This window comes from Sander vitreus, chromosome 2 (genome assembly GCF_031162955.1).
Source record: "Sander vitreus isolate 19-12246 chromosome 2, sanVit1, whole genome shotgun sequence".
In the NCBI taxonomy this organism is placed as follows: domain Eukaryota; kingdom Metazoa; phylum Chordata; class Actinopteri; order Perciformes; family Percidae; genus Sander; species Sander vitreus.
Genome location: NC_135856.1, coordinates 30,055,137 through 30,076,851, shown reverse-complemented (window position 1 = coordinate 30,076,851; position 21,715 = coordinate 30,055,137). Strand labels below are relative to the sequence as shown.

Sequence of the window (21,715 nt, the reverse complement as noted above, 5' to 3'; positions counted from 1 at the left end):
CGAAAAATACAGGTGTTTGGTACAATCAAAGCGCAGCTTGCAGAAATGAATGGGTTTGAAGTTGAAAGGGGAGGCAGGAGGAGAGGGGGGCCGTTGTGGTGAGTGAGTGCCTGTATGAGAAAAAAAATAAGTGACTCAGGAGACAACTGTGGGCCGGTCTCTCCTCCTGGATTTTGAATAATTAACAAGGATAAGGAAGTTGACTACTAGGTGCTTACTGTTTACTTTGTTTGGGGTTTTCTTTCTGCCTCTGGAGGGGAAGTGAGGCTTTAGCCGGCCTAGCTCTCTGGAGGCTGGCGTGTTGGCAGGAGGATTTGTCTGGAACAGTGGTGTGGTTCCCGTGGGACTACAGTAAAGACAAGTCAAACCAGCCAGAGGCCAGTGAATCTAAATCAGAACCAACTTTATATGGTGGGTATCTTGTATACAAAACACATGTCTTTTATTAAGAGAGCTCCCATTAACTCGTACACACAGAAATACAGTTACACACAAACTGTGAATTCAAACTGATGTCTCACGTAAACAATTTTGACCTTCAGGAGAACTAAAGCAAAAGATCCCAAAACTTGTTCCTGACTGATTATTGTAATTAAAAAACAATAGATACTAACAAGCAATAATACTGTGTATTTAGGGTGTGTAGGACATGGGAAAATAGTTTCAGCAAAAGAAAAGTGTATTGGTTCTTCATTTATAGCCGTCATATGAATAGTTTCTGGAAAAAACGCTTATGTGCTTTATTGTCCGAAGATTGATACCACTTTCATGTTTGTATGAAACTAGCGCCAGCAGCCAGTTAGCTTAGCTTAGCCAAAAGACAGGAAACTGGTGGAAGCAGCTAATCTGGCTCTGTCCAAAGGTGACAAAATCCACCTCTTATTTTACTAATTAACACATAATATCTTGTTTGTTTAATCTGTACAAAGTATGACACATTGTGTTATGTGCTGAACTATTTCTTGGCTGGTCGCAGTGACATCCTACTAACCCCCTGTAAAACCACAAATTGAGCCCTATCTCGACACATTTTATGAATTAAACAAACAAGATGATGACACGTAGGCAACTACGTAAACTATGTGACAACTAACTTAAGTACACATGGCTACATAACAACTAACTTAAGTACATAAGTTAAGTACATTACATAGGCTACGTGACAACTAACTTAAGTACATATGGCTACATAACAACTAACTTAAGTACATAAGTTAAGTACATTACATAGGCTACGTGACAACTAACTTATGTAGCCTACATGATTTAAGCATGTGACATGGGCTAGGTGACAACTAACTTACGTACATAAGTTAAGTACGTTACATACGCTACTCGACAACTAACTTACATACATAAGGCTATGTGACACCTAACTTAAGTACATAAGTACATAATTTAAGTACGTGACATAGGCTAGGTGACAACTAACTTAAATACATAAGTTAAGTACGTTATGTATGCTACGTGACAACTAACTTATGTACATAAGGCTACGTGACACCTAACTTAAGTACATACTTTTGGTTACGGGGACACGAGACACAAACAGTGGTCTCCTGGGTGAAAGTCCTCTGATTATTTTGTCCTGTCTATCCATCCACCCTGACCTCCTCCCTACGGGGACTTTGACAGGGCTGTGTTGAACCAGGGGATTTGTGTGTCCACCATGACAAAGGATCCTAATTGACTTTACGTTGGCATTGTTTCTGTGATGATGGCACGATGTGTTAAAATTACGTGCCAGCACCACGGAAACAATGCCAATGGAAGGTAAATTAGGATCCTTTGTCATGGTGGACACACAAATGTAATGTAATGTGGTGTTAAGAGCTTGTGGTCATTTTACATATTTCTGTGAGATCAGGCTGATCTTCTCATCTAACTCTCTAACTCACAGAAAAGCGAATCAGCATGATTCCCCAAATGTTGTACTATGGTGAATGAGTGTAAAAGCTAATTCATGACCTTGGAAACGGTAGTAGACAGAAAAAAACTCACTTGCTTTTTCAACCACATCTAATGGTCTTCATTAGCGGATGGACTTTGCTCTTTTCTTTTGGGGATCAGTTGTCATGAAAGTATTTTTTCGCACGGGTCAAACTTTTCACAAATTCTATTTCTATTTTGTAGGCTGAACATAAAAATTCACACCGTTAAAGTTACAAAATGTATAAAAGCTATACTGTATTTGCATTTTTTTTAATCTGTTAAAACACTATTGTCCCACAGTGCAACTCACAATTAAAACAGTTGCTTACAGGAAGAAAAACCAAAAAAAGAGTTTATCGTAAAGCAGCAGCAGCTCACAAAACCCCAAAACAAAGTGATAAATGAATCAGTGACAAAACATTTCAACTAGCATTTATGAAGTTTTAAAGAATTGCCAAGAATTTGGCAGTATGTTCCAAGATTGCAGCTTGATCATAAGCACACACCCTGTATCATTTAAGTCTTTAAACTGAGTGCCAAACATTGACATTGACATTAGTACATTGTGTGTGCTTTCTGGCATGATGCGTGACGAGTAACCTGTGTAGGTGAACTGGTTTGGTCTAAAGACGACAACAGCGTAAACATGTAAAGTTCAAAAGGTACAGGAGCTATATAAATAGATGCTACTTCACCACATTAAAATTAACAAGGCTTTTGCTGGATTGAACAGTAAATGCCAGTACTCCAGGAAAAGCGTCCTCACAGGAGAGTTTAAAGAACCACACACATTTGCATGTACACACACAGCATAAACTCTTATACAAAAAAAAAAAAAAAAAATTATATAAGCAGTGACAGACATAAAAACTGTCAAACAAGCTATCTAAACACATCTAAATCATTAGGAGAATTTGTAAGCCCCTACTTGAATTTGCACTGTAATTAAATGCTATTAAGCAGTCTCTTTCTGATTGTGCTGCATTGTGTTCATGAGGAAATATGCTTGACTATTTAAAGATGTCTGTAAACACCATTTAGACGCGGTGTGTGGTCTTCAATTCAGTGGCCTGATCTCCTCTATGTGTACAAGCACATAATACAGCGAGACATGAGATGCAGAGACATTATACCAATTTCATTTAGACTGCGTTTTACACGTGTCAGCAACAAATTTGCCATGTTTAATTCATGTCTACGTCTGAATATTCTTGCAATCATATCAGATTGCTTTTTGATGTGCTAAAATCTAAGCAAAGTCCGTTACCGTAAGTAATGTGCTCAGGGAAACAACGTTTTCTCATTAGTGTGATCAGTCTTCATGGCTTGAAGGTGTGTATAAACGTACCAAGGCGCGTGCCGATACAAGACTTTGTCAATATTCGCCCTGTGGTTCCATTATATGACCGTCATGTAATCAGTTCAAAGTCAGCGTTTGTAAAGTGCTAGCTTCAGAGAAAGAGGAGCAGAGAGGGTAGGAAGTGACTTCCCGCCGGCCTGTCTGTGGTCTGTGTTTGTCAGTTGATTTGAAGCTGCTCCACCAACATGCTGTGACAGGAAAGGAATTAACTCAGCGAGGAGACAAAATTTAAAAAAAAAAATAAAAAAAAAACTCAAAAGAAGATGATGGTAAAAACTATTAAATGTGTGATGCAAATTTAAGGCCACTGAAGTAAAATAAACTATGATATATTCAGTGGTGGAACGTAACGAAGTACATTTACTTAAGTGCTGTACTTAAGAAAAAATGTTGAGGTACTTGTACTTTACTTGAGTATTTTCTTTTCATGCCACTTTCTACTTCTACTCCGCTACATTTCAGAGAGAAATATTCTACTTTAACCTCCACTACATTCATCTGACATCTTTAGTTACTAGTTACTAGTAGTACTAGTAGACTAGTAGTAGATTTCTGCACACAAAACACATGTCGTTTTGTAAAATACTTTGTTTTATTATAATTTAAACTACCCAACAATATATAGGTACGGCTGAAATGATTAGCTGATAAAACACTTAGTTGATTGACAGAACTGTTTGGATCGTTTCCAGTTTCTAAAATGTGAGGATATTTCTGCATGGAGTGCTTTTACTTTTAATACTTTAAGTACATTTTCCTAATGATATACTTACATAATTTTACTTAAGTAACATTTTCACTGCAGGACTGTTAAGCCCCTGACACACCAACCCGACGACTGACAGCCGGCAGAAAATGCAGTCGGACTGATCAGTCGGCTCCCCGAGGTCCAAAAAGTGCCTCAGAACACACTGAAGCGACGCCGTCTTGAGCGTACATTCTGCGCGTGCGCGAGACGTAATACAAAAAATGAAAACCGGAAATGACAACGCGTCCAATCAGATTGGTGAAGTGAGTCCGACTGCCCTGTCTCCGACCCAGCAAGTCAGGTCAGCCAAAATGAAGGCCGAATGCTCCTCAACTACACCGAATTTCTCCCATCTAGCGGTGTAATTGTGTATGACAACCAAAATTCAAATGAATATTACTTTCTAGCCCTTCCCATTCCGATCGCGTTTCAACTGCTACGGTGGCCGAACCCTAAATTAACTCTCAGTTTCTCCATCGTTTACACGCAGCTGTTCTAGCCACTCCAATATTAACTTTGGTCTTGTTGCTTTGCCTGTCGCGTTGTCGTTTTAATTCTCTTTTTCCCTCCCGGCTGGCATTCGTCACGGTGCCACTGAGTCTAAAAGTGCAAAAGGCGGAGGTCTCTTGTCCCTCTTTGGCTAAGGCGCTGGATGGAGGCGCTACATGGCAGCCGTCATTCGAGTGACTTGCCTGTATTTAGTCTGAATGATTCTACATGGCAGATTCTACGCTTATGAGAATACTTTGATTAGTTGGTGGAAGTAATTACACATGAATGAGCACATATCTGTGAAAGAACAAAGGGTTTTTTGCTAAGAATCAACTCAAAAAATTACACAATGTTGATTTAAGTAAAGGATCTGAGTAACTTCTTGCAACACTGGACATATTACAAGACTTGCAAGCTGGGAGAAATGTAACATTTGGCATTATGTAGCAGTTCAATCGTCATATTAAACACAGTTCATACTCATGAGAGATACACAACTGTTTTCTCTGAATGGTTCAGGCTGTTCAATAAGCTGAACTGGTGCACTGTTTGTTCGGCAAAGTAAGATCCCCAGATTTGTGTACTGCGCCTGTGTTTTGGCCCGGGCCAAACCACCTCTCAGGAGTGTCCGCAATCAAAGGATTTCCAGGTCTCAACCCTCTGATTCACAGGCTGCAGTCACCACGCTGAGCACGTTACTGCACCGACACAGTGTAGAGGTTGATCTCCATTTGGAGTATCACATAAGACATCACGATGAGTTACCAAATCTCTTGAGTTTGTCTTTATTTATGTCAGGTATTAATTAAAGGTGCTGTAGAAATAAAAGTAGAATACTTATGAGTGTATCATTCATTTCTTAGACCAAATCTCATCTCCTCATGTCGACGGAATAGGTTGTAATTTGACCAACAACAAGAAAATACTTTACCTGAACAAAGCTGAAGTAGGTTTTATCAAACTGCTGTGTCAAATGTCAATCATGTTTGTCATCAATTTTTTTTTTTAACTAACTCACTGAATCTTCATGATATTTATCTAGATGTATGTACGTTCTGATAAAGTAAAAGTCTACGTTTTCAATTGATACACAGCTGGGGTATTTGAACTCTCACATGTCATGGCCTCAGAGGTGCTTCTGTTTAACATTTTGCTCTTTGGATCTTTGTGTTGTCGAATCGTTGACACTGGAAGAACAATTCAGATCATTTACTACACTATAAAAAATATATATTCCATTCTAAGTGAAAGTCCTGCATTGAACATTTTTTAATCGAGTAAAACTACAGATGTATTAGAAACTAAATGCACTTAAAGTATCAAAAGTAAAAGTACTCGTTATGCAGAAGGGACCCCTGTGTTACAGCACAGTAGAATAATGTTAAAAGGGTGCCAGGCACCCCTAAAGCTCTGATCCTAGAATCGCCCCTGGTCTAGACCACACTCTATAATTTACAAAGACCCAACAATCCCCCCCCCCTCCCCAAGAGCAAGTATTTGGTGCGACAGTGGCGAGGAAAAACTTCCTTTTAACAGGCAGAAACCTCGGAAAGACAAACTGGAACCTGTTCTGATCGATAGTGACCAGGACCAAAATTAAGAAGCGGATTTTTGGCATCTCTGACCAGGAGCGATTATAACCCTTTTATATAATAAATAATTGCTGTAAAAATAAATAAGTCTGTTACTTTATCGTGAGCTAAGGAGTTTTGCTCTAGGAATATCACAGCATTGTGAAACTAAACCCAGAATCTAGATGCCGAGAAAAACAAAAATCAATCTCTAATTCATATATCAAAAGTTATTGATAGCCTACTGCATTTTGGAAATGGCTGCTTTTCCATGGATAATACCCATTTGTAAAACCACCTCCCCTTTGTAGTAATGGCCCCTGTGGCTCAGCATTAAAGGACGTTTTCAGTCATTGTTGCTGATTTTTTTTCTAGTTACATAATTCAGTGTTTCCCCTACCATGATGGTCCAAAATGATGTTAAGATGCACAGTTAGCACAGAAGAATAACATAAAAAGATGTTAAAAAGGTGCCAGGCCCCCCTAAAGCTCTGTTCCTAAGAACTTCCTTTAAACAGGCAGAAACCTCGGACAGGCAAACTGGAAGCTCTTTTGATAGGTAGGGTCCGGGACCAAACTTCAGAACAAGTTAACTTTTGGCACCTCTGGCTCTGACAGACTGTCCCGTTGATCCTCGTGTTTCACCCAACGGCCGAGGAGGGCGCATCTTCAGAGGGGGAGACGGCCCAGCAGCAGGGGGGGGGGCGGAGCCTGGAGGACTCTAGACACGCAGCCTATCATAAAGTTTGTCACTACTGAGAGTGCTGCTTACCTGTGCGCCGAAACAGCCGCAAATGCTTCACTTGGACCGCCTGCGATGGAGAAAATCAGATGAAATGTGATGAGGATATTATTTTTTCCCGACGAAGCAAGGGAAGAAGCAGCTGAACTGAGACCGAGTTTCTCCAACCCAAGGTGCATTTATTCCAAAAAGAAAATAACAGCAGCAGCAGCAGCCTAAAAAGGACAAACAGGTAACTCGGGAATTTTAATTTGCTATCACTGCGACCTACGTTATGGCGTTACTATCTGTTTGAATGATCGGGATTATAAATGAAGTCATTTTTATTAACTTTACCAAAAACTCCTGTATTAATAATGTATTAAAGTGTAGGCACGTCCTATAGGCTTCAAGTCTTTCACAGGGAACTATAGTTTATATATGAGATACAGTCATTTCATATTGAACGCAGACAAAAGAAGGGGGGGAAAAAAAGTAAATAAGTAAAAAAAAAACAGAACATTTAGTAAATAGCCTACACATACGCACTAAACCTCCTTTGACTTGGAGACATATATTAAAAACACATAGCCTCCATTACCCACAAAGAGACGATAAACTGCAATTAAACATACAGAATATATATTATCATTTATTCTTTACAGGTTGAGCTGTCATTCTTGTCCTGTTTGCTGTATTTTGGAGATTGTAGTTAACACATTCATTTGGTTAAAAAAAAAAAAAAGTTCAATGTTATATCAGATAAAACAAGAATGTGTGTAGAATATAAGAATATAAAGTGTTCAGCGGGATAAGTGTGGATTATATTCAACTTCTGCAGCAAAAAGTCAACAGGCTTGACCTGTAGGTGTGGAGGCTCTCTATGCCATAGAGTATGATTTACTCAGACACAAATAGTTATGCAGATTCTCTGTCTTAAAAAAAAACTTTTAAATAATGTTTCACAAGCAAGCAATTAACACATTATGGGCAATCACACCTCTATGTGTTTGATAGAATAAAGGAATTAGGGCTGCAACTAACGATTATTTTCTTTGTCCGTTTATCTGTCAATTATTTTCTTGATTCATCCATTAGTTTGGTCTTTAAATAGGGCTGGGCTATATATCGATATTATATCGATGTGTTGGACTGGATATCGCCTCAGCTTTTGGTTCGTAACATGCCATAAGTTTAGTCTTTTCCTGGTTTTAAAAGCTGATGTCATTTGCTGAACTTACCAGACTGTAGCTGTTCTGTTATTTGCCTTTACCCACATTGTCAATATATCCACATTATTAACGGTTATTTCTCTAAAATCTAATTGTGTAAATATTTTTGTGAACGCACCAATAGTCAACCCTACAATGTGGCCGCGATATCGATATCGAGGTATTTGGTCAACAATATCGTGAAATCCGATTTTCTCCATATCGTCCACAGCAATATCTATAAAATGTCAAAAAATTGTGAAAAATGTGGATCGGTATTTCACCAAAAAGCCCAAGATGGCGTCCTCAAATGTCTTGTTTTGTCCACAACTCAAAGATATTCAGTTAACTGTCACAGAGGGGAGAAGAAACTAGAGAAATATTCACATTTAACGAGCTGGAATCAGAGAAGTTTCACTTTTTCATACAAAAATGTCTGTGTGTGTGTGTGTGTGTGTGTGTGTGTGTGTGTGTGTGTGTGTGTGTGTGTGTGTGTGTGTGTGTGTGTGTGTGTGTGTGTGTGTGTGCGTGTCTGTGTGTGTGCGTGTGTGCGTGTGAGAGCAGAAAAAATTCACATTCAAGAAGGTGCAGAGGTTTCACTTTTTTTCCATAAAAAAACGATAAATCGATGATCAAAATATAGTGGGCGATTCATTTAATAGTTGACAGCTAATCGATTCATCTTTGCAGCTATAAAAGGAATCAAATCTGTACATTCATGCGGTTGAGAAAATGTGCCTTACACTCATTGCTGCTGTTTGTTTTAGATTGTGGTCTGATGTCCTTATACTGCAGTAATGTAGACCGCTGTAATGTTTGTTGCCATGTTCCCTAAAGCAAGAATCCCCAGGGAACCCTGGGAAACTGATTCAAACTGCAGAATAAAGTAGGTGGACCACTTGCTGGAATGTAACAATAAAAGACAAATTTGTAGTAAATGCAACGGAGGGAGAAGATTTTGAATTAAGATTCAGAGATGGATAATTTACTTTAAACATTAAAAAGTGCACATGATGGGATTTGATATATTGACGTATTGAATATGAAGAAGTGTGTGCCTGCACATCAATCTGGATCTGGAATGTCTGACTGTAGTTTTCATTCATTCTCTTTGTGTAAAAAGGGTTTCTTTTCAAATATGCCACGGTTTAAGTGTGGTCAGTGGTGTAGTCTATGTGATACGCAGGTATACGCAGTATACTCACTAAGAAAGCTCCAGGATTTCCATATACCCACTTAAAAATGCACAATGACATAAAACAACATACTTTCCATCATATTTTTGACATATTTTGAATTGTCATGTGTGTTGTTGTTTTTTTGCATAGGCTAAATAAAGGTATTTCAGCTGTGAATTGGTGCATAAAAGTGTATCAAAATGCAGGAAATTAAGTCTTTGACACCCAGACCCCACCCCCCTAAAAGTCCCATTCTGCCCCATACATATACATATACAGTACAGTATACCCACTACAATATATTAGACTACACCACTGAGTGTGGTGATTGATCAAGTACAAGCCTTTATAAGATATATATGCAGTAGTGGAACAAAGTATAAATACTTCACTGCAGTAAAAGTGGTATAACTACAAGGTAAAATACAAGTCATGCATTTCAAATTTCACGAAGTGAAAGCATAGACGTATTAGCGGCAAAATGTACTTAACCGATGAAAAATAAAAGTGGCAATATGCAGAATGGCCCATGTCAGTGTTATACTATCGTATTATTGGATCATTGTCATTGATGATTTTCATGAATATGTACGCAGTACTTTAATCTTGTACTTGGTCGAGGTGAAGCTAATTTCAACTACTTCCTACAGCCAAAAGGCATCATCATTTGTTATAAACCCATGTTTGTATGTTGTAAAATGTATGTATGTAACATTTAAATCAGAAAAGTAACTATAAATGTTGGAAGAAAAGTAAAAGGTACTAAATTATATAGATACTGTATAAAGCAGCATTAAAATGGAAATACTCGAGTGTACTTAAGTACTTGAGTCAATCTTAGGAACTTTCCACCACTGTACATGTATATACGCATCTTGATATTTTTTTTTAATTAGTAAAACAAATTTTAACTTTAACTTTCACCTTTATTATTTTAACAGATGTCCAGTTTTGTGGCTGTATTTTCTAAATACAATGCTGTCTGTACGGTTGATATTTATTCTCTGTGTCCATTAAAAACATGAATACTGGTGGCGGGGTTGGCTCAGTGGGTAGAGCAGGTGCACATATACTGAGAGGTTTATGCCTCGATGCAGAGGTCCACGGTTTCGACTCTGACCTGTGACAATTTCCTACATGTCTTCCCCCTCTCTCTCCCCTTTCTAACCTGTCCTGTCCATTAAAAAAAAGGTGGAAAAGCCCAAAAAATAATCTTAAAAAGAATACTGAAACAAACATAAACCAGCACATCAATTGTACAAAGAAATTCCCTTTGCAGGACTTGGGAGCAACAAAAGTGCAGTCTGTTTTTGAAACATTTGAAGTGAAAATCAGGTGCATCACACTCGCACGTGATGTGCAGTGGGTTGATAATGGAGAGAGGAGGGATTCAAAAATGCTTTTAAAAAAGCTGTCGTCGCGAGAACTGCTGTTTTAATTAGTAAAATATGTAGCAGAAATGCATTTGACACAAAAGTGTCACACAGGCTCTCCTAAATCACAGAGGATGTAAATCTGTCATCCATAGCTAAACTATCTGGTGCACTTCATCATACAGGGGGAAGTGTAGAGAACCTGTTAGCAGAGATCAGCCTTCCATCTCCAGCTCTGTATCTCACCGACTGAACCTTCTAACTCAGGCGTGCAAATGGCATTTGCATTTAAAATCCAGTCATAGCATTTTATAAATTCAAAACTGCTTTTTAGTCTACATAAAAGTTAGTTTTTAATCCTCTTTTGATATTGTCATTTATTGTTTACAGCTTGAGTTTTCATTCTTGTCCCGTTTGCTGTATTTTGGAGATTGTACTGTAGTTAACACATTCATGTGGTTAAAATAATAGTTCAATGATACAGCAGATAAAACAGCAATATGTGTAGAATATAAGACTATAAGGTGTTCAGGTAACAAGGGGGATAAGTGTGGATTAAATTGAACTGAGGCTCACTTTCTATGCGATGGGGTATGATTTACTCCGACGCAAATAATTGTGCAGATTTTCTGTCTTAAAAACTTTGTTTGAATTATTTAAATGTATTTGTTTCACAAGCAAGCAATTAACAAATTATGGGGAATCACACCTGTATATGTTTTATAGAAAAGGAAGGTGTGGCTGGCATTTTCATTTAAAATCCAGTCATAGCATTTTTTTTTTTTTCATTCCTCCCCTTTTTTTTTTTACCGGTTTGAGGTCAGACTTTAGGCATTAGACCATTTGTTTGTGTTTAAGTTTAAAATGTATACACTGATTTTGAGCATTTTCCATTACATGTAGCCCACGCTTTCATCCAATTGCTATATATGTCAGAGGTCACACATCCCTGGAGCAATTAGGAGTTAAATGTCTTACTCAGGCTCATGGGTTGATGTATCGCAGTGGGAATCAAACCCAGAGCTCCCACCCCAAAGGTATGTGTCATATCCACTGCGCCATCACCCACACATGGGCACAGAGCAAAGGACAGAAAGTTTGGATTTGAACAGAAAAGTGTTTGAATTTGATCGTGCTACACTCTGACAACTGACCTGACCCCCTGTGTGTGTGATGTGCTCCACTCTATCCTTCTTGTCCTCCGGGCAGGTTAACAACCCTCTGAGGACAAAAGACGCACCGGCGAGTCCAAGCGATGTTTGACAACACTCCTACTCAAAAAGCGATATTACAAAATTTCATTTTATACATTTATTTACTATTTTATTCATGTATTAAGCTACTGTTGTGAACCCAAGACTTTTGTAAACTCATTTCAAGCACCAAAACAATTCAGTATAGATATGTTTTCACAAGAGATTTGATAAATATTTCCGCTTTAGCGCCAGATTATCTCTTTATACAGTTGCTCTGGAACAATTTTGGGCGTCACTATACAGAAAGCTGAGCTTGTTCTGAACATTTTGATATGAAACACATGGGGATCAGGTTATATGCAAAAACTCTTAAAAGGAGAATTCAAGAAGATATCTAAAAGTGCCCTTAGAGCTCAGAGGGTTAAAACAAACGACTTGTAAATGCCATTTGACCCAAACTGGTGGGTTTGGAGTGTCTACAGACAGTCAGTGTCACTGTTTAAACTGGGTTATTCTACGTGTGGGATGAGATTAGATAAACTTTATTGATCCCAAATTGGGAAATGTCAGTCACACATACAGAATATACAAGAACTAATAAATAGTATAGAATACAAGAACAACTATTCAAAAATAAAGATAACAAAATACAAAGAAAGAATTTGCAAATGTATATACAAGTGGCAGATAAAAATGTAAAACCTACTTAAATAGTATTTATAAAGATGTAAGTAAAAACCAATGTTTGTGGAAGTTGCACCATAGTGCAGTATTGTGATGTATATGTGTCTTATCTAACACTCAGTGATGAAGTGTTAAGAAGTTGTATTGCCTGTGGTAGGAATGATTTCTTGCAGAGGTCCGTGCGACACAGAAGCTGTCGGAGCCTCTCTGTCGGAGAAAAGTGCTCCGCTGTTGGACCAGTGTGGGGTGGAGAGCAGTTGGGGGAATGTAACTAAGTACATTTACTGAAGTACTGTACTTAAGTACAAAGTTGATGTACTTGTACTTTATTGAAGTCTTTTCTTTTCATGCCATTTTCTACTTCTACTCCGCTACATTTCAGATAGAAATATTGTACTTTTTACTCCACTACATTCATCTGAATGCTCGTTACTTTACAAATTAAGATTTTTGCACACAAAACACATGTAGTTTATAAACTATGATTTTTATTATAAATTAAACTGACGGCCTACAAGTCCAGCTAAAATGATTAGACAATTAAACAGCTGATGGACAGAACTGTTTCTAAAATGTGAGGGTTTTTCTGCATTGAGTACTTTGACTTTTAAAAGTTTAGGTACATTTTCCTGATGATACTTACATACTTTTACTTAAGTAACATTTTCAATGCACAACTTGTAATAGAGTATTTTTACAGTGTGGTATTAGTACTTTTACTTCTTCCACCGCTGGTGGAGAGTGTAGTCGGGGTTATCCGTGATGGATAACAGTTTGTTCAGTGAGCTCCTCTCCACAACAGCTTCAAGTGTCTCCTGTTTGCAGCCAATAACGGAGATAGAATGGGAGACTTGTGCTGGATAGAATGAGGATTAACCTGGGCCTGTAAATCATTCTGGAGAATGGATCCCAAAATGTATTAATGCAAACTTTAAACTAGAGGTAGGGACAATATCAATAAAAGAAAGTATTGCAATATTTTCCATGGCAATAGTAGTCTGTATCGCTACACGGACGCCATGTATCGATCTTTTATCATATTTTAAGAATTTTACTTGTTGGTACTAGAATAATAAAACCCTTTGCTTTTTTCATTCTACTAGAACAAACAGGGAAATGTATCTTTTTAGATAAAAACAGATGTTGACAAAAACTTATTTTGGGTCATATTTGAAGTTGGAAAAAAGTTGCAAATATATCGCAGAATATCGCAACGTGTTTAAAATCGCAATAATATCGTATCGTGACATTAGTATTGTGACATTAGTATCGTGACATTAGTATCGTGATAGTATCGTGGGGCCTCTGGTGAGTCCCAGCCCTAGTTTAAACTAGCAGATTAGCATTTTGAAAAAGGGTGTGCAATGTTGGAAAGCCTAATCAGAACAACAACAACAAAAAAGTAGGGCTGCACGATATGAGGAAAATATGCGATAATGTTGATGAATATCGCGATAACGATACTACTTGCGGTAAATAAACAGACATTAAAGTGTACTCAGTTCTGCATTTCTGCTGCTTTCAGTATTCTGCTAAAATACAACATATTGCTATTTGATTTAAAACAAATGAAAGGAAATAATTTCCAACACTCTTTTATTAAACAAATTGAACATTGGATTGAATACAAAAGGCACCGCTAAAAAAAGAATGACAGTAACATTTTAAAGTGCAGTTTTCTGCTGATATTTTCTTTCAACTAACACATAAAAAAATCTCTGAGTGTCTTTTGCGAAACGTCGCAGCCTTTCGCGAAGTGTTTATTGCGGCAGTTGATATCGCGATGACAATAAAAAAAACAAAAAAAACAATACAGTGTGCAGCCCTAAAAAAAAGTGTAAAAGTGTTGTTGTTTTTTAAACTCAGGAAAACTGCACTCCTTATAGTGTTTTCATTTAAAAAATGTAAGAGAGAAGTTAGCTCCCTTTTGGTGCCTCTTCCCGATGGCAGACTTGTAAACAGGTGTCTGTGCTGGGTCTTGGTCGGGCAGGTTTTATGACCAGAGCTCTGTCATTGCTCTGTACCACCCTTCTCCCCCTCCCGCCCCGTGCTGCCTGGGGCCCCCCCCTATGCCAGCTGTTTCCCCTGGGAGCTCGTAGCATTCCCAGCACTTTGGCAGACAGAGGAGGATGCTGCTGTCTTCGCTTGTTTACGGTTATGTCAGTAAGAGCGAGCCATTCCGCTGTGCGTCTGAGTCGCATTCCCAAAAAATTACAGAGCAGCAGCTCTGGCTCCAGGCCGCCATGTTATAAATCAGCTTGACCTTTAACACCAGACATTTTATTAGGGAATTCCAAGCTAATTGCTTTACAATTTCATTACAACTAGAAAGCATCGCTCGGAGTTGATTTGACCGATCCTTTGAAAAGGACGTGTACTCCTCTTGGGTTTGGCTGTATTGACTCAACAAAACGATCCACCTGCCTCTGGTAGGACTGCACAATATGTTGTCTTCTTTATTGCCATCGCATTATCAACTGGCGCAATGATCACATCGCAAAAAGCTGCGACATATCGTGAAATACACTCAGAGATTATTTGTGTTAGTTGAATGAAAATATCAGTAGAAAACTGCACTTTAAAATATAACTGTCATTCTTTTTTTGTGGTGCCTTTTATATTCAATTCAACTGTTCAATTTGTTCAATAAAAGGGTTAGGGTTAGAGAAGTTGTATTTGTAGGGTTAGGTTGGGGTTAGGGTTAAATGTATTTGTTGTATTTTAGCAGAATACTGAAAGCAGCAAAACTGAGTACACTTTAATATCTGTTTATTTATCGTAAGTTATATCATTATCAGCATATTTTCCTCATATCGTGCAGCCCTACTTTTTTGTTGTTGTTCTGATTCTAGAGCCTAATGATTAGGCTTTCCAACATTGCATACCCTTTTTCAAAATGCTCATCTGCTAGTTTAAACTAGGGGTGGGATACTATCACAATACTTATGTCACAATACGTTATTATTGCGATATTCTGCGATATATTGCAGCATTGAGCAGAATGCTGAAAGCAGCAAAAACGCAGAACTGAGTACACTTTAATATCTGTTTATTTATCGCAAGTAGTATCGTTATCGCGATATTCAACAACGTTATCGGCTGTGGCACATTTTTCTCATATCGTGCAGCCCTACCTCTGATGGATCTACAGATATATCAGACAGGATGGGTGTCTTCCACTGGAGCTTGACCTCTTGTTTCATCAGCTAACTTTGTGCAGTTTGCTATGTCAGATCACAACAAGTGATCTCAAGACTAAGATACGAGCCTCTACAGCCTTCTTTACTGTTTCCTGCTGTAAAGATAATTGCAGATGTTCGAGGATGGGGGTGTGGTGGATGTCAACAAGATAGTTTGGGGCTAGGACATGTTCGGAGATGAGCACAGGTCTTGTAGGCTGGTAGCCTTTTGTCATAAATTTCCACAGACTTGTCTAACTTTAATAAGCTTTGTGTCACCTTAGGAAAGCAGAGCCCCCTCCTTGTGTGTTGGGGACAGGATGCTGTTTCAGAGCGTGTGCCCATAATTATCATACCATAACTTAAATAAAAGTGATTGTTCATGTCATGTCATTGTTGGTCACCCATTGTTAGGCTCCTGAATGCCGTCAGTCTGCAACTGTTGACGCTTTCTGCCGCCAGTGTGTAAGAGGCGGGCCATTTTACGGGGTTCCTTTTGTAACTTGCCTGGAGGTCTGTTGTTGTAAATCATGTGTGATTCATAAAAAACAGGTTCTCGTGTCTGCCAGGTTTCAACTCCACAAACCTCAGAGACGTACAAATAGACTTTGGCCTGCAGCCATACCTCCCTGGAACTTCTTCCTTTACCAAACTGCTCCCCTGTCAACACTCCCCTTCACTCTTGTCCCTCCCCCAATCTCACCAGCATTTATTCTCCCCCCTCCCCCCCCCGCTGCCTTTGCCTCTGCACAGGGCCCAATGATGTTGTTTTCTTTGCGCTTGTCTTTGACTGTCCTCCATGGGAAGTACCTGGCAGCGGATGCATGTGGCAGGCTTCTGCCTGGACACGTCTGTCTCTATCCCCCCCCCCCTCTCTTCTGTCTCCTCGGCCACGCAGCGTGAGAACTGCAGTATCCATGGCTGATGAAGAAGGTGTGCTTGGGGTTTTAAACATTGTAGACAGGAGGATTTAGGCCTGAATGAATGCACTTCTGAAGTTCAGAAGCGTTAGATCAGCAGAAGCTGAGTAATTTCAAAGCCTTTCAGATTAGGAAAGAAAAATGACCACAAGACTTCAAAGTCTTTGCATGTGGTTCAGTAAAGTGATTGAGAAAATGCAACTGAGTGCAGGAAGGCTGACTTGACACCAGATTTGAAGACATTACAGGTTGTCTGTTCTTTCTTTTTGCAGGTTTTTTCGACGCATCGCCATCCCACCATGTGCTAATCTTCCCAGCACGACCAGAAAAATAGTGACTAGCACTTTGAGCGGCCGACCTCATCAACAGTCCTGCACCTGCACCAGCTTCTCTCATGGCCCACCCTTACGAGCCTTGGTTACGGACAGCACCACAGAGTGGCAGCTCAGAAGACATGAACATCCCGTCCTGGTGGGACCTCCACAGGGACGTCCAACCGGGGAGCTGGATAGACCTGCAGACAGGGCAGGGTGTCGGCTTGCCTTCAGTAAATCCTGGGGGCTCCATGGGGTTGCAGCATTCTTTAGGGCCCTACGGATCGGACCCCCAGCTGTGCACCCTGCCTCCAGCTCAACTCAATCCAGCCTCGCACTCTTCTCACCTCTACCCCCAGGATGGCTTCAAGATGGAGCCACTGGCCCCTGAAATGCTGCAGCAAGAACCATTCTCCCTGGACGAACCACAGGAGAACGCCGTCTCAGCCCGGCCCAAGCCCCAGCGCCGCTCCTCTTCCAGAGGTGCCGGCCAGACGGCGTGTCGCTGCCCTAACTGCGTCCACGCTGAACAGCTGGGCCAGAGCACTGACGACAGCAGGAGGAAGCACATGCACAACTGCCACATCCCCGGCTGCGGCAAAGCCTACGCCAAGACCTCCCATCTGAAGGCTCACCTGCGATGGCACAGCGGGGATCGGCCGTTTGTCTGCAACTGGCTCTTCTGTGGCAAGAGATTCACGCGCTCCGATGAACTGCAGCGCCACCTTCAGACGCACACTGGTGCCAAGAAGTTCAGCTGTGCATTGTGCCCTAGGGTGTTCATGCGCAATGACCACCTGGCCAAGCACATGCGCACGCACGAGTCGCCGCCAGGACATGGGGAGGAGAGGATAAATGGAGACGGGAGGATGGAGAAGGGCTTTGATACACCTACACCTCCGTCATCCTCAAATGTGTCTGCGTCCGATGCCACAGAGCCTCCGCTGAAGCTGAAATGTGAGACAGACCCCTCAGTCTCCAGCGTGACAGGGCAGTCCGGCTAATTTCATCACTTTCAGAAGAGTTTTTTTGCAGTTAAAGGTTAACGTGTTTCCCTCTATGTCATAGAGGTGTCATAGTTTTACAATAGAATAGAGAATAGAAAAAAAGGTTTGGACAAACTTTCACTGATGAAAGTTGGACGGAACAGAAAGTGTTTGTCTGTGGTCCTGTGGATGTATCAACTGGGCTAACTCAGTGATATTCTAAATGTTATAGCACACAGGAATTTTACCGATTCTGTGGATAAAACTTTCCTCTGTTTACTCAAAGTGAAAGGCGGCTAAGGAGGCGACCAAGCTGAAGCAGCAGCTGGACTTCCATTGCTGCTAGAGCTACCAGCAGACCAAGACACTGGGATGAGATTAACTGAAGGTGGCATGCTAACTTGTTTACAATGAAATGAATCAAATGTGCTACTAAGTACTGGAGAAATGCTTGTCTCCAACACAGTTTAATATACCAATTCCAAAGGCAGCATGCTTTTGAACAGAGAAAAAAAGAGACAGAGATACTTTGTTTTTGTCTCAGACTGTCACCATATGTGTGTAGCCTACTGAGCAACTTGTGATACAAGAATACAGGAAGACACTGGAATACAATACAGCATTTTGTCAGTTCATGCCAGAAAACTGGGTGTGTGTATGTAGGTATGCAAGTAATTAAAATGGTACATACACAAAATGAAAATACAACAGACAATAATGTTGTACTGTTACAGCAAGTTATAATATTATAATATATAATATAAAAAAATGGGAATTCTGTGCATTACAAAGGCTCGAATTTACCAAAAAGTTGTGCGTTTCTATTGCAACTCTAGTTATGGTGGCAAAACACTTATTAATGAGACTGATCTCACAGTAGGAGAATGTGAACACTGGTTCAGGGTCGCAGATGGAACAAGAAACATTAAGTGTGACAATGATGTGAAAAAGGTAAACTCACAATTCACAACTAAATGAAGCGGAAAAATGCAAAGCGGTCAGAGCCGCTGAGACCCTCCACTACTGGCAGGTGAGAACGAGAAGATAAAGCTGAGCTTCATGATCACCAAAGCAGGACATGGAGAGAAAATGCTGCCTGGTCAAATGAATCGTTTTGCTACCTAATGACAGCAATCATATTTGGCATAAACACGACTCCACTAGTCCACCCTTTCAACGCTACAGGCTGTTGGGTAGTACAGTGGTGTCTGCAGTCACAAGATTTAAAGAGTAACTTTTCAACCCTCATCTCCTATTTTCTATGTCTTTGTGTCTAAGTGACTGATGGGAACAACAATCTTTGACATTGGTCCAGTATTTAGCAAGACTGCTGCAGTCGGCAGTCAGCGAAACAAGCTACAATGTAAGTTATTGTACCTTCAAGTGTCTGACAACATTATGGAAATGTTTTTTAAGGAGGACGACCTTTCTGTTAAAGAGTAAGATCCCTTTTTTAAACAAAGAAACATCCACAAAAATGCTATCACTAAACCCACCAGACTCCATGTAAATAAACAGTGATTCTATCATCGTAAAACACACTTCACTCAAAGTCAACAGAAACAAAATAAAACCTTTAAAAGCCGTTTTGGTTCGTCTTTCCACTTTCCCAACAATCATCACTGTGGTTTGGTTGAAATAAACACATAGTTTATCGATTTACATGTGAAAATATGCTGGCTCTATACACGCTAAAAGTATTATTTATTTAAATGGAGACTGGTGGGTTTAGCGATAGCGATCTCTGAGCTGTTTCTGGTTAAAGAAAGAGGATTTTACGCGTTAAAAAAAGTTCTCTCTCTGTAGGGATCCTTTTCATAATGTTGTCAGACACTTAATAATAACAATCTGAGCCTGTCAGAGGCAAAAAACGCATTTTTAGTGGATGAAATTGACAATGCACATTTACCCTACAATGCATTGCAGCCTGGTTCGCAGCGCTCGCTCAATACTGGACTAATTTCAAAGATTGTTGTTCCCATCAGTCACTTACACACAAAACCATAGGAAAATGGTTCTTGGTTGAAAAAAACAGAAGTTACCCTTTAAAGCTGCACTAATCATTTTTTTTATATTAACAATGGATCAAATTACGCGCTCGTAGTAATCATCTCACAGAGAATTATCAGTCAACTCTGCAGTTTTAGTGACTACGCTATATTTTAGAATATTTGAGCTCATTGTTTTGGTTTTCTGGCCTGCAACTTTACTGTTTTGGTTCAGTCGCTCGCTCTCATCAACTTTACCATCTTTATACAACGATAATATGACAGTGTTGTATTTACAGTTTGTTCTGCTGCCCCCAAGTGGCCAAACAAAATGCAGATACTGCTTTTCATTTCACAAAAGTGCAACAGAAAATCTTTTAAGAACGTTGCTTAAAGGCATACTATGTAACTTTTCCCTCTTCGGTCCCCCTACAGGTTGTCTCAAGACAAGACAACCTGTAGGGGGACCGAAGAGGGAAAAGTTACATAGTATGCCTTTAAATTCATGCCTCAAAAGGTTCAGGTGGTGGTGGAAGCAGAAGGTTGTCCTAGCAAAACCATCCAGGTGTACCTCATTAAGTGGGTTTATACTAGGAATCGACTGATATTGGTTTTTGAAGGCCGATACCGATTATTAGTAGGCTAGTTAATGAAACCGATAACCGATATTTGGAACCGATATGCATTTTACAGTGATAATGAAAATCTATTAGTCAAAATTAACATTTTGGAATGTTCCAAACTCCAACACAAAACTTTTTTTTTTTTAAATGCTTTAAGTGATTATTTAATAAATTAGAAACTTTCAACATAATACCCAGTAAATGATAGTCAGATAGTGTTGTGGGCAGGACATTAAGTCAGACTCAATGGTGAGTGAAACTGAAGCAGAGGGACAGACACAGAGCTCTAGCAGAGCCAAAGTAACTTAGTCAAAGTAAACTTTTTATTTCATTAACTTTATCGGTTATCAGGCAAATACAACGCCGTTACAGATAATCTGCAAACTGCCAAAAAAAACGGGCTGATAATCGGTCTATCCCTAGTTTATACAGTTCTTCCAAATATCATCCGCTCAATAACCATTTGCGTGTTGGATCAAGCTATCGGTCCCAATCACCAACAAACAACACATGGAGGGCTTATCTCTCAACACATTTGATTAAGAGCTGCTGGTGTGTCGGCAGTGTTTCCATGTTCACTGACACCGACAACTCATTTAATTAAAAAGTTTTTTTTTCAAACATGACACCTGAATTAGCATGCAGAGAAAGACTGTGTTAGCAGTATAAGTTAATAAATCAAAGGCAGATGAACAACACAAGCATCAAAATGTGTTTAGCTTACTTGTTTGGAATAGTTAACTTTCATAATCAATATTATGTGATCAATAGTTCTGTAGCAAGCAGTGTGAGCAGCTTTACAGTTTAAAACACATTAGGATGTATGTTACCCATCACAGACATAGGCTGAGATTTTTATATAGGGAGCTTGCATTATTGGAGGCTCACGATTGCTGTATTTATGTATAGAAGATAAGAAATGGAAGACTGTGCTTTAACATAAGTCAATTATTGTGTATTGACTATTATTATTGTTTTGTTTGATAGTCTTCTTTAATGTTGGTCAGTAGAACAAGATGGACAACTTTTGTTTTAATTGGTTGCTGTAGTAAATGTTTTAGTTGACTGTAATAAAATAAGTTCTAAAACTTGTAATAAGTTAAATATCATGGTGTAACAACTTGTATTTAATCTGTCATTGTCCTTTAAATAAAAAACAATATTCTGTTACTATGTTGAATCTTTTTTTTCACCAAATATGTGCTAATTCTCAATTATTCTGCACAGTTTAATTTTCAC

General features: G+C 39.4%; 1 protein-coding gene across 2 annotated transcripts; it reads left to right on the top strand.

The window, feature by feature from the left end:
• Positions 1–6,863: 6,863 nt before the first annotated feature.
• sp6 (Sp6 transcription factor) lies at positions 6,864–21,646 on the top strand. 2 transcript variants are annotated; one of them, XM_078265317.1, is made up of 2 exons: positions 6,864–7,077; positions 16,838–21,646. In XM_078265317.1, the coding sequence occupies exon 2, from the start codon at positions 16,960–16,962 to the stop codon at positions 17,881–17,883; it is 924 nt and encodes a 307-aa protein (XP_078121443.1). In that variant the 5' UTR covers positions 6,864–7,077; positions 16,838–16,959; the 3' UTR covers positions 17,884–21,646. The 2 variants fall into 2 exon arrangements, with proteins under 2 accessions (XP_078121443.1, XP_078121452.1); XM_078265326.1 differs by lacking the exon at positions 6,864–7,077 and adding an exon at positions 16,398–16,578.
• Positions 21,647–21,715: the final 69 nt, after the last annotated feature.